Consider the following 12,358-nt stretch of genomic DNA (forward strand, 5'->3'; position numbering starts at 1 on the left):
CGTGGAACGTATATCCGACGCGCGATTAGAACGTTAGTTGGGAATTAGTAGAGCGTAATTCCACAGTTTGTTCGGTATTTATGCGTCTTATACAGTCTACTTGTAAAATATTTCCATATATTAGGATGGTCTTAAATTATCTGGTATTACGTTATCGAGGTAGTCTGATTAAAAACTCTGTTTGAAATTGAGAGGGAAGGAACCAGAGTGAGTTTCCTTCCTCCTGATCTTTCTATTTTAAATGTGTTTTTGTGATATCTGGGAAACGATGTATCATTTTAAAGGAAATACAGAAAATTGTAAATAATTATACTTCTTTTTACAGAAAATAATAATTTTTTCCAATTCGTTGACGAATCAAAACGACCCAAGTAATTTTTCTAGTGTCGAAATGTTTTTGCAGGTACGAGATAAAAATTTGTAGACTCTGCACGTGACTGTTAGACATCGCTAATATTTTCTGTTGCTACTAAAAACACAACGAAATGCTTATTAAATTGGATTACGTATTCACGCGATGATAATTCGGATGACAGAAGACTATTAGTCTTATTGATTATATCTGGGTATCTTGGTATTAATATCTTGATATATTATATTTGATCAATCGTAAAACACTTTTATAGGAACATAACACACGTGAAATGTACCTTTACGTATCTTTATCGTTCAGGGAATTGTATACGACCAAATGCCGAAGATAACACTGAAAACTTCGCTTTATGCAAATCACGGATTGAAACGAAGAGCGAAACACCTTGAAATTATACAGAATACGATACACTTTGGCCACAGTTGTACTAATAAAATACAATCAACATATATCTAGAAAGTACGCTTCTTCTGAGTCGTTCAAAAAATTATGTACGACGCAATACTGAAATTGAATAACTGCGTTTCATGCAAATGAGAAGCTTAAACGAAGAATAAAACAGTTTGAAATTACACGAAATGAAAAATCATGTTCAGATAACAATTTCGTCTCGATTTATAAATATAAATCTCGGTCGTACGAACAATTTTATACGTCCAGATACTGGAGCTAATAATAATAATAATAAATAACATGCAAACAGACAATTTACACCAACAAGTCACCTTGAAATTATACAAATCGTAAAACACGGTCAGATGAAAATTGTACCGCGATATACGAATCTTAGTCGTTCGAAAAATCATGTACGACCAAATAATGAAAACAAATGACTTGGTTTCGTGCGGTCGACGATGACCACACGAACTACGAAGCACCTTGAAATTACACAGAATGAAAGAGGACTTATTCAGGACTACGATTGTAATTGTTTTCTCATCGAGCCTCGAAGCAAAATCTCCTCTCGTGTACGAACTTACCGAGAGATGTCTGGTCGCGCAAACAAGAGAAAAAACAAAACAAAAAAAAAAACAAACTGACTGCGAAGAACATAGCTCGAGAAGAGCAAAAGCACGGCTGTCTTCATGAAAGTAAAATCATTTCCTGCCGCCAGGTACGTGCTCCCTCTCTCTCTCTCTCTCTCTCTCTCTCTGCAGGTTTGACGAGCACGCTCGCTTCACCTGCCTCGGAATGTAGCTGCAGAGCGCAAAGTGAAAACAAATACCCCTGATGTACCTGTCCTCGACGAGGGCAGCAGACGGTACCCCACGAAGCGGTGCATCGTGGTGGGCCCTACGGGATTTGCCACGTCCTTTGGGAACCCTCGTTCCAACCTGGACAGGTTCCTTAGGGAGAACGTTGTGCTCGTGCGGTTCTTCGCTTGTCAGATTTTCCAAATATCCAAAGACGATATTTTTACTATTTTCCATTAGACACTAGCTATTATTGGCAACTAAGTGATCGCGAATTTTGTCATTAAGCGTTGTTGACAAAATCCGCAATCATTTAGTTGCCAACCTAATAGTAGAGTTACAGCTAGGGGGTGGTTTATTCGCAGAAATAATTTAGTCAGCGATGATAATATTTCTGAATATTCATTTGTTGGAAATATTATATTGTTATATTTATATTTAGAAGCGCGAGGGAGAATGTTAGTAAGCGTTTAGTAAGCGCGTTAAATGCAATGCAATTTCAACCTCTGTGAATGCTGTTTTGGCAGGTTCACTGTTACAGTTGGCATCGGCGACTCCTGTCATTTTTTACAGTGATTAGAATGAGATAAATTTTCGGCAATGTAAATAACTCGGGTAGTATTGTTAGAAGAAACTACGTAAATACAAAATAATATTTTGCAGAAATGAATATTTATATCATGGCGAAATATATAAAACTCTATGTGTTAATATCATTGCACTGTAATATCACAAGTTTCCAGATTCCGAAAATATCGAACGACGTTATTGCTGTTTCGATAAACACTAGCCATTAGAAATGTCATTTCAAGCAATACAATAAAACAAAGAAAAAAAAAGCTAATAATTCTACAACAAAAATCACTTTGGAAATAAATAAATTTCACAACGGAGGAAAGAGAGGGAAATAGTTTCATGCTTCGCGAACAAAGAGACGAAGAAAGAATTATTTAAAAAATAATTTCCCAACAGAAAGAAACGGAACGTTTAGCTTCCTAAAAAAATCGTTCGCGTCAACAGGTTGACGAAACAGGTAGTTCGTGACGTTCGTAAAGGTGAACAGGTAGTTTGAAAAAAGCTGCTTGTCGAAAAACTTGTTAATTCGACAGATCCATAGGGGAGGCAGTGAACTAGGTAAGAAAAAGAGAAGCAAAAAGAATCCGAGGTTGGAGGGAAAAAACGTACTTTTTATTCCAGTCTCATAACACACGCCTGGTGTATACGAGGGTGTACGATTCGCTGCAGGGATGCGGACAAGGGGAACGCGGCTCTCATCTGGTCGAGGCAAAAAAGCAAATCTCAAGGCGTAGTTAACGACTCTGAGGGGTGCCATGCTATCTCACTACGTCTAGACGCTCGATGCTCGACCCTAAATCTCTCGAGCACGCTGGGGTAATGGAGGAAGCCGACGAACATTATTGCCGCGCGTTAATTACTATAACTTACAGCCCCCTGCGCCAACTTGTTGATTTAAACGTCGCCGAGTAAACGCGATCCAACTCCCTTCCTATCGAATGTTTCATCTAATTGGACGAATTAATCGTTGCGCGGACGGGCATAAATATTCTACGCGAAAATAGAACGCGAGAGAGTTTGATTATCTTTAAAAGGCAGCAACGTTCAAACTTCTATATTTTATATTCTTTTAATTCGGTTCCTATGGCAAATCGATAATAGCGAGGAAGAGACGCAGCGGTGTATTTCGAGAAGAATTTCGAACATTTTAATGAAATGTCAATTTTTAGCGACATTTAGGTTATACATCTTCATTGGATTCGTATTATGCTTAAATTGCAAGATATATGATAAAGTCGATGATAGTTTGGGAAGATTCGAAACGATGCTGCGAATACGTTGTTGGAGAGGATGTTAAAGAACGTATTGATTAAACGTGTCTTTCTGTACGAAAGTTATTTGTTATAATGAGAATTCAATCGACAACGAACATGTTAAAAGAATTTTAAAGAGCAACAACGTTCCTTCTGATTAATAATTGAATACCTTCCGGAGAAGGAATTGGAGATTTCTACCGGAAATTCGGCGCTGTAATGCGCCATGTGAATTTTATTTATTCGTCAAGAAGCACGAGATATCTCCACCGACACGATAACGGCTTGAAAATAAGCGGAAAGTTGAAAGCGACGAAGTAAGAAGGGGATAATAATTCGACAGAGGAATGCATATGTGATGTACTCGATTTCGTCTTTTAAGACCAGTGTATCCAGAGCGGCGAAGAAAGTTAATGCTGGAATCTTTCAAGAAGCTTTAATCGTGATACGACTGTTAACGAGAGAAACGAGCTCTTCCTACCTCGAGAAAAAATGAGATTAAAAAGGCGTATCGTCTCTACAGGTAATCCCAGCGTGACGTAACATCGTTAAGATAGGTGTAACAAAACCTTATGGTACCATTAACGAAATTAATAGCAACATCAAGAATCTTGAGTGCAAAAATCTTCCAACGAGATCGACACATACTCTCCAAACCAAAGAATTTCTTCTTAAAAAAAAAAAAAATACCAAAAAGGTATGTACATTTCGAGTCAACTGAAATTCCAGCAAAAGGTTCCACTTAAGCCTCGGTCCACGGGTAAACAATCATCGAAATCGTTTCCATCAGTTAGGTCCCTTTCTGCTAGAAACTCCAGAGAGAACCGCGCGGTTGAATTCGCATAGAGCTCGCGTAACAAGTGAGAAAATTAGTTTTTATGATTATGAAGAACGTAGCGTTTGTAACTGAGCTGTGTGTATTCCAATTTGCGAAATTAGTCGACGTATTCTCTACGCGACTGATACGAGCTGCTCGTTTGACGAAGAGGTTAATTTCGCGGAATAAAAAGTAGAGAAAACTGAGGAAAATTTTGATCAAATTTCGAAAAGCGGAGTTAACTTTGGCCTGTGAACAATTCATATACGATAATAATAAGTCGATATAGCAAGGCGAGAAACCGCGAGCTACGAAAAACAGCGTGTATCTTACCCTTGTGTCATCCCGCTAGACAGCTTCTCATCTCTCGATACATACTATGGTTTCGAACGTTGAAGAGACCTGTCGCAAACAGGTTCGAACTGGTGCTCCCCCGAAAACGGGCGAAATATCCACCCTTTTGATCGTGTATGAGTAAAAGGGCCGAAAAGGACCCCGGCGGCTTCTGCTCTTCTCGGCATGGAAACCGGAGGAGCAGAGCGAAAAGGAAAGGAAGGATCCACCTAGGACGAAGGTCTAGCGGGGGTGATCGCGGGGGTAGGTGAAGAGGCTATGCACAGGTCGGGGTGGTAGGTTGGATTAGTGTCGGAGGGTGTCAGAGGAGGGAGAAGAAACGGCAGATGGTCGGCGTGGACCCTGACGTGGGAAGCTCCGAATTCTCCAAGTTCCCACAGCCAGAGTGCACCTGCCCTCCCCACTCTGTCACCCCGTGCTGCTCGACGGGGCCTATATAAGGTCCGGGGTTGCTCGTCTAAGGCATCATTCGCTCACTAGCGTTTCGTTCCAAAGCAACTGAGAAAAGCACGTATACAGCCAACAGCATACGTATATCTGTCTTCGATTTTCTCTCGAAGTAGCTTCGTAAAGAACACGCTTTTTCGAGAATTCCAAGTTCGAGTCGAAGTACAGTTTGCGCGCCGATCCGCACGGTTCATTCCGAGTCTCGAGAGTGCACGCACGGACGTACGGACGCGCTCCTCTTTAAAACCGGTTCAGTGTTGAGAATCAGCAAAGGACGAGAAGCAAGATGGCTGCCGCCACAATGAACCACGTGTTCGACTACGAGAACGAGCTCAACGATAATCTCTACAACCTGAAGATGTCGGGCAAGAGCACGGCCACCAACGGCAAACGGGTCAGAAGCGTGTTGAAGCCCATTTTGAGATTGTTGAAGAAGAAGACGAACAGAGGGAAATACGCCAAAGACCAGAAGGCCGTGCCACAAGTGGAGATCTTCACCGAGGAGGTGGACAATCAGAATAATGCCAACGAAGCACTGGAGAGGCGACTGTTGGCGGAACTTCAAGACGCTGAGGAAGGAGCTGCCATCACTGTCTGCTTGGACGGGCAGATGACAGTCGTACCGGTTGTACCTGGTCAGTGCTACGTGCCCGTTCATTTCGCGCACACCCACGCTGGCGACTTTTATTGGACGACCCTGAGCATGGCCGACAGTGACCTGTGCTACAAGGAACGCGCCTTCTCTCAACATCAAACACCTGAGATGCAGGTCGCGTGAAAAGTCACATCATCGGCGTACGATCAAGTTCAACTACCTCGTGCTAGAATGCACATCACCCTCGGAAATCGATCTTCGAAGTCGATGTTGAGGATTCATGGAGACCTTGGAAAACCACCTGCGAGGATGCTCCGTCGTAACGTCCTAGTGACACGAAGATTCGACGAGAAATAATGAAAACTTGCTGGGGATCAAAACGGACGAAGATGACGTCTACAAGATGGAGCTGGGGAGAATATTTGACCTTGAGGGGCTGCCTCTCGCGCTGCCAGACTGCCTTTAGATAAGATAACATCGAAACTGTGATAAATAGATTTAGTTTTTTAACTGATCTCTAAGAATGAAATTGTGAAGTTTCATGACACTTTTTGGCTCGATGATCAGTCGGAGAGTAAAATATTCTATTTTTTTTTCCTTTTTGTACTTCTTTTTTATTCATTGAATAATGCGATAGAAAGTTTATCGCAATTGTGATATTCGTACCTATTAGATTAGTTATTGTATACGTTGTGATATTGGCTTTAATAGTCGTTCAGACGAAACTTCCTACCGTCTTCCAGTTTATTAAGAGTATAAATAAATTTACTTCTAAGATGAAATCATCCGATTCGTTATTCATTCCCTTCCTTTAATTATTAAGTTCTTAGCGATAAGTCTTGACCTTAGAATTTGATATATCTAGAGAATATTCAAATTTTTCTGACCGAATCAAGTTTCTCGACTCTTTTCTGATTAAATTAAATTTAAATGGCGCGATGCTATTAAAAATACGAAAGACTCCTTCGACCAATCCCGTAAAAAGATACTTCGAGAAACGTTTCCCCTTTTAGACGAAATTCATTCGTTTCAACGATTCACCTGTGATCTTTGAAATTGGTCAGCCCTTCATAACCGGCTGTATTTTCGAACAAAGGTTTGGAGACTGGAAAGGGTCCATTCATACCTGAAACTGGTTTAAGAAAGCCTCGGGGGTCTTTTCAGCCCTTCGTCCTGCCGAGGAAAGATTCGACAATCCTTTAAGAATTTCGGATTCATCATTGGGAGGAAAAAATTCGACAGGAAATGGTATAGGATTCTGTAGAGTTTTTGGACAAAACTTTTCCTTGCCGAAGTTGATGGAAGCTTTAGGGTTTAGTTTCTCACGAAATAAATAGACGATTTCCTAGAAACCTCCACCGCAATCAGAAAAACTTGTCATCAGAGATTACACGTATTTAGTTAGAGCAACGAAATCGAGGGTTCTAAGAGATTCGTACGATCAGATTTCTTTTTTAAGCTAATTAAAGAATCCTTTTATCTTGTACGCTCCCGTTCAATTATCCTTTTTCACACAATTAATCAATGTACGCACCTGTGGATCCGCTGAATGAAGTAGAACAGGTTTCTTACGTAATCAAGAAATTCGATATTTTCACGACTCTCGTCTTGCTGAATAAAAATTTCTCTAAATATCAAATCCATCAAATATCAAATATTTCTGCTTTCTATTTTACTGATATTATTAACGCTTATTTAACAAAATTACGTACGCAACATCTCCAGAACTGAATGGTTCCTCTTAGACTAAGAGAAAACTTATTTTTTAAACGATTTTGGAAAGGATACGTAATACGTTAAAATCGAAGACTATATTTTTATAACACTGCACACCAGCTAACGTTATTTCAAACGAATTATTATCTTACACTGCGAACAAATTATTTTAAAAGGCACGACAAAAATTGTTCACGTATGGACCAACTTTACCAAATGTCCAGCTGGACAAATTGTAAAGTACAAATTAAATAATAAAAAAAAATACGGACTAACGTCAGATTATTTTTATGCAACTTAATTAAAAAAAAAAAAAATATCGAATCTGCTGAGACATAGAATATACAAAATAGATTTTATACGAGCTGTTAAACGAAAACTCGTTTGTTGAAAATACGCACACGTGTTGACCATATGTGACAAGCACATGCCCACCAAGGTGCATGGGGTGCATGAATTCACATCATTTTCCGTGACGAGTTGGGGGTAACCGACCCCCGAAAACTAACAAAAGATCGCGGCATGCTTGATGCTCGTGCATCAGACGGCAATACAATAATAGCAGGGGTGCATAATTCGCCGATAGGGTTAATCCAATTTTATGTTTATTTAACGGTCAGCAGACCGCGAGTGACCGAACGAGGGATAGACAGCGCAAATGTTACGTTAAAGAGCAGAATAGCGCAACTTATCGGTGAATCTCAATTAACACATAGTAATATCGTATCTGGAAGAAAATAAAAAGAACTTTTTAGTTGCTTACTTTTTATTTTCAAGTGCTCGTTGGATATAATACAATCAAAGAAACACATGGACGATAGTGATTTTAAAGACGCACTAATTAATCGCGTAAATGGAAGTAAGTAAATATAAAAATTGCCATCTTCTGTTATCTTATAAACGTAATGTCAGATGGAACTCAGCAATGGAAATTTGGATACTTCGAAATTACGAAGAAAATAAACGACACACGTTGGAAAATTAAAAAAATGGTTAGGTAGATCCCTAGATTGAACCCTGAAGAGTAGGCAACCCTTCGTATCACTCTGCGTTAGGACCAGCCCTAACTTTACACTGTCGAAACCATAGGTTATAGACTTCTTATTTTCGCAATTTACTAAAAACGCGCAGGTGTTTGTGGCAAAATTCGTATCGACTCTTATTAAGATAGAAACATTACTTTATATGGTTATACGTTTTCATCGTATCACTTCAATTATAACAATCCTAAAATAAAGAAAGGCACCTGAATTATATCGATTTAATTTACTTTATATCACATGCATGCTACATCGAGGAGAAATGCATTTCGAATTTAATACGGCAGAAACCGGTGAGAGTCGAAAATGAAAGATAAACGGTCTTAAAGGCAATTATGTCACTGGCATCAAGCAAAACTGGACACACCACATTTCCGTTATACTGTAAATACCAAGCATACAGTATGTTTCATCAACGATAAAATGCCATCAACGCGAACAATTTTTCAATCGCTTGTCTATAATGGCAATGATTTATACGTACGATATTATTATACACCGCTGATCAGCCAATTTCTCCTTCGCTGCGTTTCTTGCCAAGCTTTCTTTTTACCCAAATCGATTTCGAAACCACGAGTCCGCAAATTTCTGCTCTAATCCAATTTTCAGGCGACAAGTAGATGCATATGCGTGATATTATTTCTCCGAATGTTCCCTTTTATACACCGCAAGCTAACCGATTTCTCAATCCACCGCGTTATTTCACCACGTTTTTCATTTTTATTTTTTCTTTTATCCTATCAATTTCAAAGCCACAAGTCGGCAAATTTCTGGCCCAATCGCCTTAAATATTTCTCATAAAATTTTTTCCTCGTTCGAGTGGGTCCAACCAGTAATGAAAGAACCTGTACACACTTAAAGAGGATAAACAGGACAGACACGCGAAATGTATCAATTATACAGACTCCTTTTCGTCGATCGGCTTAATCGACGGCGTTTCCATCGGCGAAATTAATTCATTACGCTCGTATCGCCGATCCGTAGCTACCCGAGGCGGTCCTCTTCTTTCGTCTTGTTCTTCTTTCTTCTTCTTCGGATACCGGACCTTCGATCGAAGGCAGTGCAATCGATCGGAAAGTATCGACAGTGTCGCAACAAAACCTTTTTCTCCCGAGTAATTGCCATGATTACGGAGTACAGGGCGCGAAATTAGTTGTTCGCCGCAGATCGGAACGTCGGGATATTAAAAGAAAAGAAAAAAAGAACAAATGGGGAAAAAATGCTCTCTCGCGTAAGTCGGTCGCGCGTGAAATTTCGAATATTCTTGAAAATTGATTGTTTTGCCATTCTTTTTTTTTTGGCGGCATTTTTGTGCTGCATAAGGCAGCTGTCACGCGCGCATGTCGATATATCGAACATGTTTGTCGCGACGGAAAATTATATATTCGATTGAAAATTATCAATGCAAGGCGAAACGACCCTTAACGATCCGCTACTGACCCGGTTATTGATTCTCTGAAAAAACCTTCGGCACGAATTTCTTCCTGTTTCGATTATAATTAGGTAGGCGCGTACAGTTTCTTTCAAAAGTATTCCAACACTTATAGAAACATTTTATGAACGTATTACGCGTACTAAACGGAACGTTTCATTAAAATAATTTATATTTCATTAGCATTATATTGGTACAATTTGAAACAAATACCTTACTTGTCGTTGTTTTTCGAGTATAAATCTGACTTGAGAGTTTGCGAAAATGAACTCCTCTTGAGAGTAGAGAAGAGAATTTTCTGTCCGATTTATCGAACACTTTTCCAACTGACTTTACGTTTGAGAATTGTTGGAGACAACGTGTAATTCTTGACTTATAATTAATCCTCATTGAACTGTCTTAAAGTCTCAGATTCTTTTGCAAATTCTTAGATGCAAATTTTTCCTTTCCCTTTTCCCTTGAATGTAAAATCCCACGAGCCGATCGATTAAACTTCTCCTTGGTAATTGCACCAATTATCACAACTTGTACGAAATACTAAGACCATAAAGTGACCTATATCATCGTAACGTATGAATTTCACTCTACAATGATCTTTTCCCGTGAATGGATAAGCAAATTTCAAAAATTTAATAAATTTCACACGCGTGTATTTGATCGAACGAATATTCGCACTTGCATCAACGCTTTCTCCACGACCTGCGCTAACCGTGACCGCCACTTTGCACGTTATTTCCCATCGAGCAACGCTATTAATAAATAATGTTGTTACCTCAAAAATGGATGTTTTGCCCGGCACGGAAACGAGGAGGTACGAATTATAAAAATTGAACTTTCCTTTCTCTCCCGCATGCAAATCGTTCTCCTTGTCGTATAGAGTACGAGGCTAAAATTGTCGGTCCTTTAATGAAACAGTACGGAAACTGTTACAGAGTGAAACCGTGTGGATTGCATGGCTCAAGAGATGGAATACCGTGATCGGATAATATCTGCTGTAATTCGGATCAATCGTTCGAAGGTGTTTCCCCCCTGCCGCTGCCGAACATGCATCAAATGGTCAGACATAAAAGAAATCGAAATTAAAAGGTAGTTACGAAATAACGAAATTGGATTATTACGAATCGATTATACTCTGTGTCTCTTGTACCATGTCATACGCTGTTGCAGTAATTCGTGTCTTTTTTCAACGTGTCTACACCTGTCTCATAAATTCCCGAAATCGATGTCCATCGTCACACCGATGTATATTTATTAGAAACGTTATTAATCGATATTTATCATCGATGGTTGTACGTGTGCGTATAATTTTTAAATAATAACGTAACTAGACGTAATGGTTAATCGTCGATTATTATGAACGCAGAGTTTGGTCTACTAGATCGAACGATTTTTATACGTATTTTATATGAATTAGTATCAAACATAATTTCGTATAGGCAATAAGGCTGATATCTTTCCCTGGTATCTCTGGAATACCGGCATCTCAGCTTCTGACGAAGAATACAGGTAGCGATGAAAGAGCAAAGGGATGAAAGATAAATTAACACCTTGGCGTCTTAGCGATTAATTTATATTTCGTTATTAGAGATCGATCGTGTTTCTCAATTTCCTTTAGAAAAAGTAAAAAATATTGAAAATTGTCGGTGAACCTAAATCGATAATCGAAGGTTGCGCTAACGTACCCAACACACGCAACCCCATTGAATCAGCAGATTGCCTAGTGCAGCATATCGTGCATTCCACTAGGACGATGAAAACAATTCTTTTTCGCATAATTTCATCGATATCGTACTTCGAGGATATCTAAGGATCCCTGTGAAGAAGAGGGATAAAACAGTTTTCGTGAGTCGCAACATTCTTTTTGTTAAATAATGCAATTTTATCAAACACGTACAACAATCCCACTGTAGTAAAATGTTTCAAAATCAACTTTCACAGACATCGTAAACTCGACGATTTCTTAGATACGTCATTCTTCCAGCAAACCATAGTTACAATAACATCGACTAACATCGTCAAATCGTCGGATAGTTCGTTGCTAACACGCTATCTTATGTAAATGTTCTAATGCATACATAATTAAAAAGTATACGATAAAACAGTTTCTCTACAGCGCGACGATCTTCTTATTAAAACGGTGACGATAGTTGATATTCAGAATGGAATTCCACGGCTATACGTTAAAATCGTCAATTCCTGGAACAAACCACTGATGCGTGAAACCGACAAACGACAGCAGCGATCATCGTCAAACGTCGAATCGTCGAATCAACCCGGTCCCGTCCCATAAACCTCGCAACAGCGCGTCTCCGACAACTACGAAGGAAACAAATTAACGCGACACGTAACAAGAAACGGATTCTTTCGATCCTTTCTCGGGATACTTTCTCAGCGAGCGTTTCTCCGGGCGATTTACGAGCGAAGGAAAAGCACGTGTCGCGGATATCGGCGTGGTTTCGATCGGCTGGTTCTTAGCTCCGTACCGCGTGGAACGGTAATCGGGCTGTGTGTGTCCCTGTCCGCGTCCGCTTTCGCGCCAGTCGACGCTCGTCGCGGCGCTCG

At 39.7% G+C, this 12,358-nt stretch overlaps 2 protein-coding genes across 7 annotated transcripts in view; one reads left to right on the forward strand and one right to left on the reverse strand.

Annotated features, from left to right (window-relative positions):
- The window catches only part of LOC100744994 (tubulin polyglutamylase TTLL4-like), a 244,962-nt gene that overhangs the window by 180,817 nt on the left and 51,787 nt on the right, over nt 1–12,358 (reverse strand). The window lies entirely within an intron of this gene.
- On the forward strand, nt 5,061–6,090 carry LOC105680886. Its single transcript, XM_012386696.3, has one exon. The coding sequence runs from the start codon at nt 5,300–5,302 to the stop codon at nt 5,789–5,791; it is 492 nt and encodes a 163-aa protein (XP_012242119.1). The 5' UTR covers nt 5,061–5,299; the 3' UTR covers nt 5,792–6,090.

Source organism: Bombus impatiens, unplaced genomic scaffold (genome assembly GCF_000188095.3).
Source record: "Bombus impatiens unplaced genomic scaffold, BIMP_2.2 scf_0027, whole genome shotgun sequence".
Classification (NCBI taxonomy): domain Eukaryota; kingdom Metazoa; phylum Arthropoda; class Insecta; order Hymenoptera; family Apidae; genus Bombus; species Bombus impatiens.

Coding starts and splice junctions, on each gene's coding strand:
- LOC105680886 (XM_012386696.3), top strand. CDS start 5,300: ATGGCTGCCGCCACAATGAACCACGTGTTCGACTACGAGAACGAGCTC.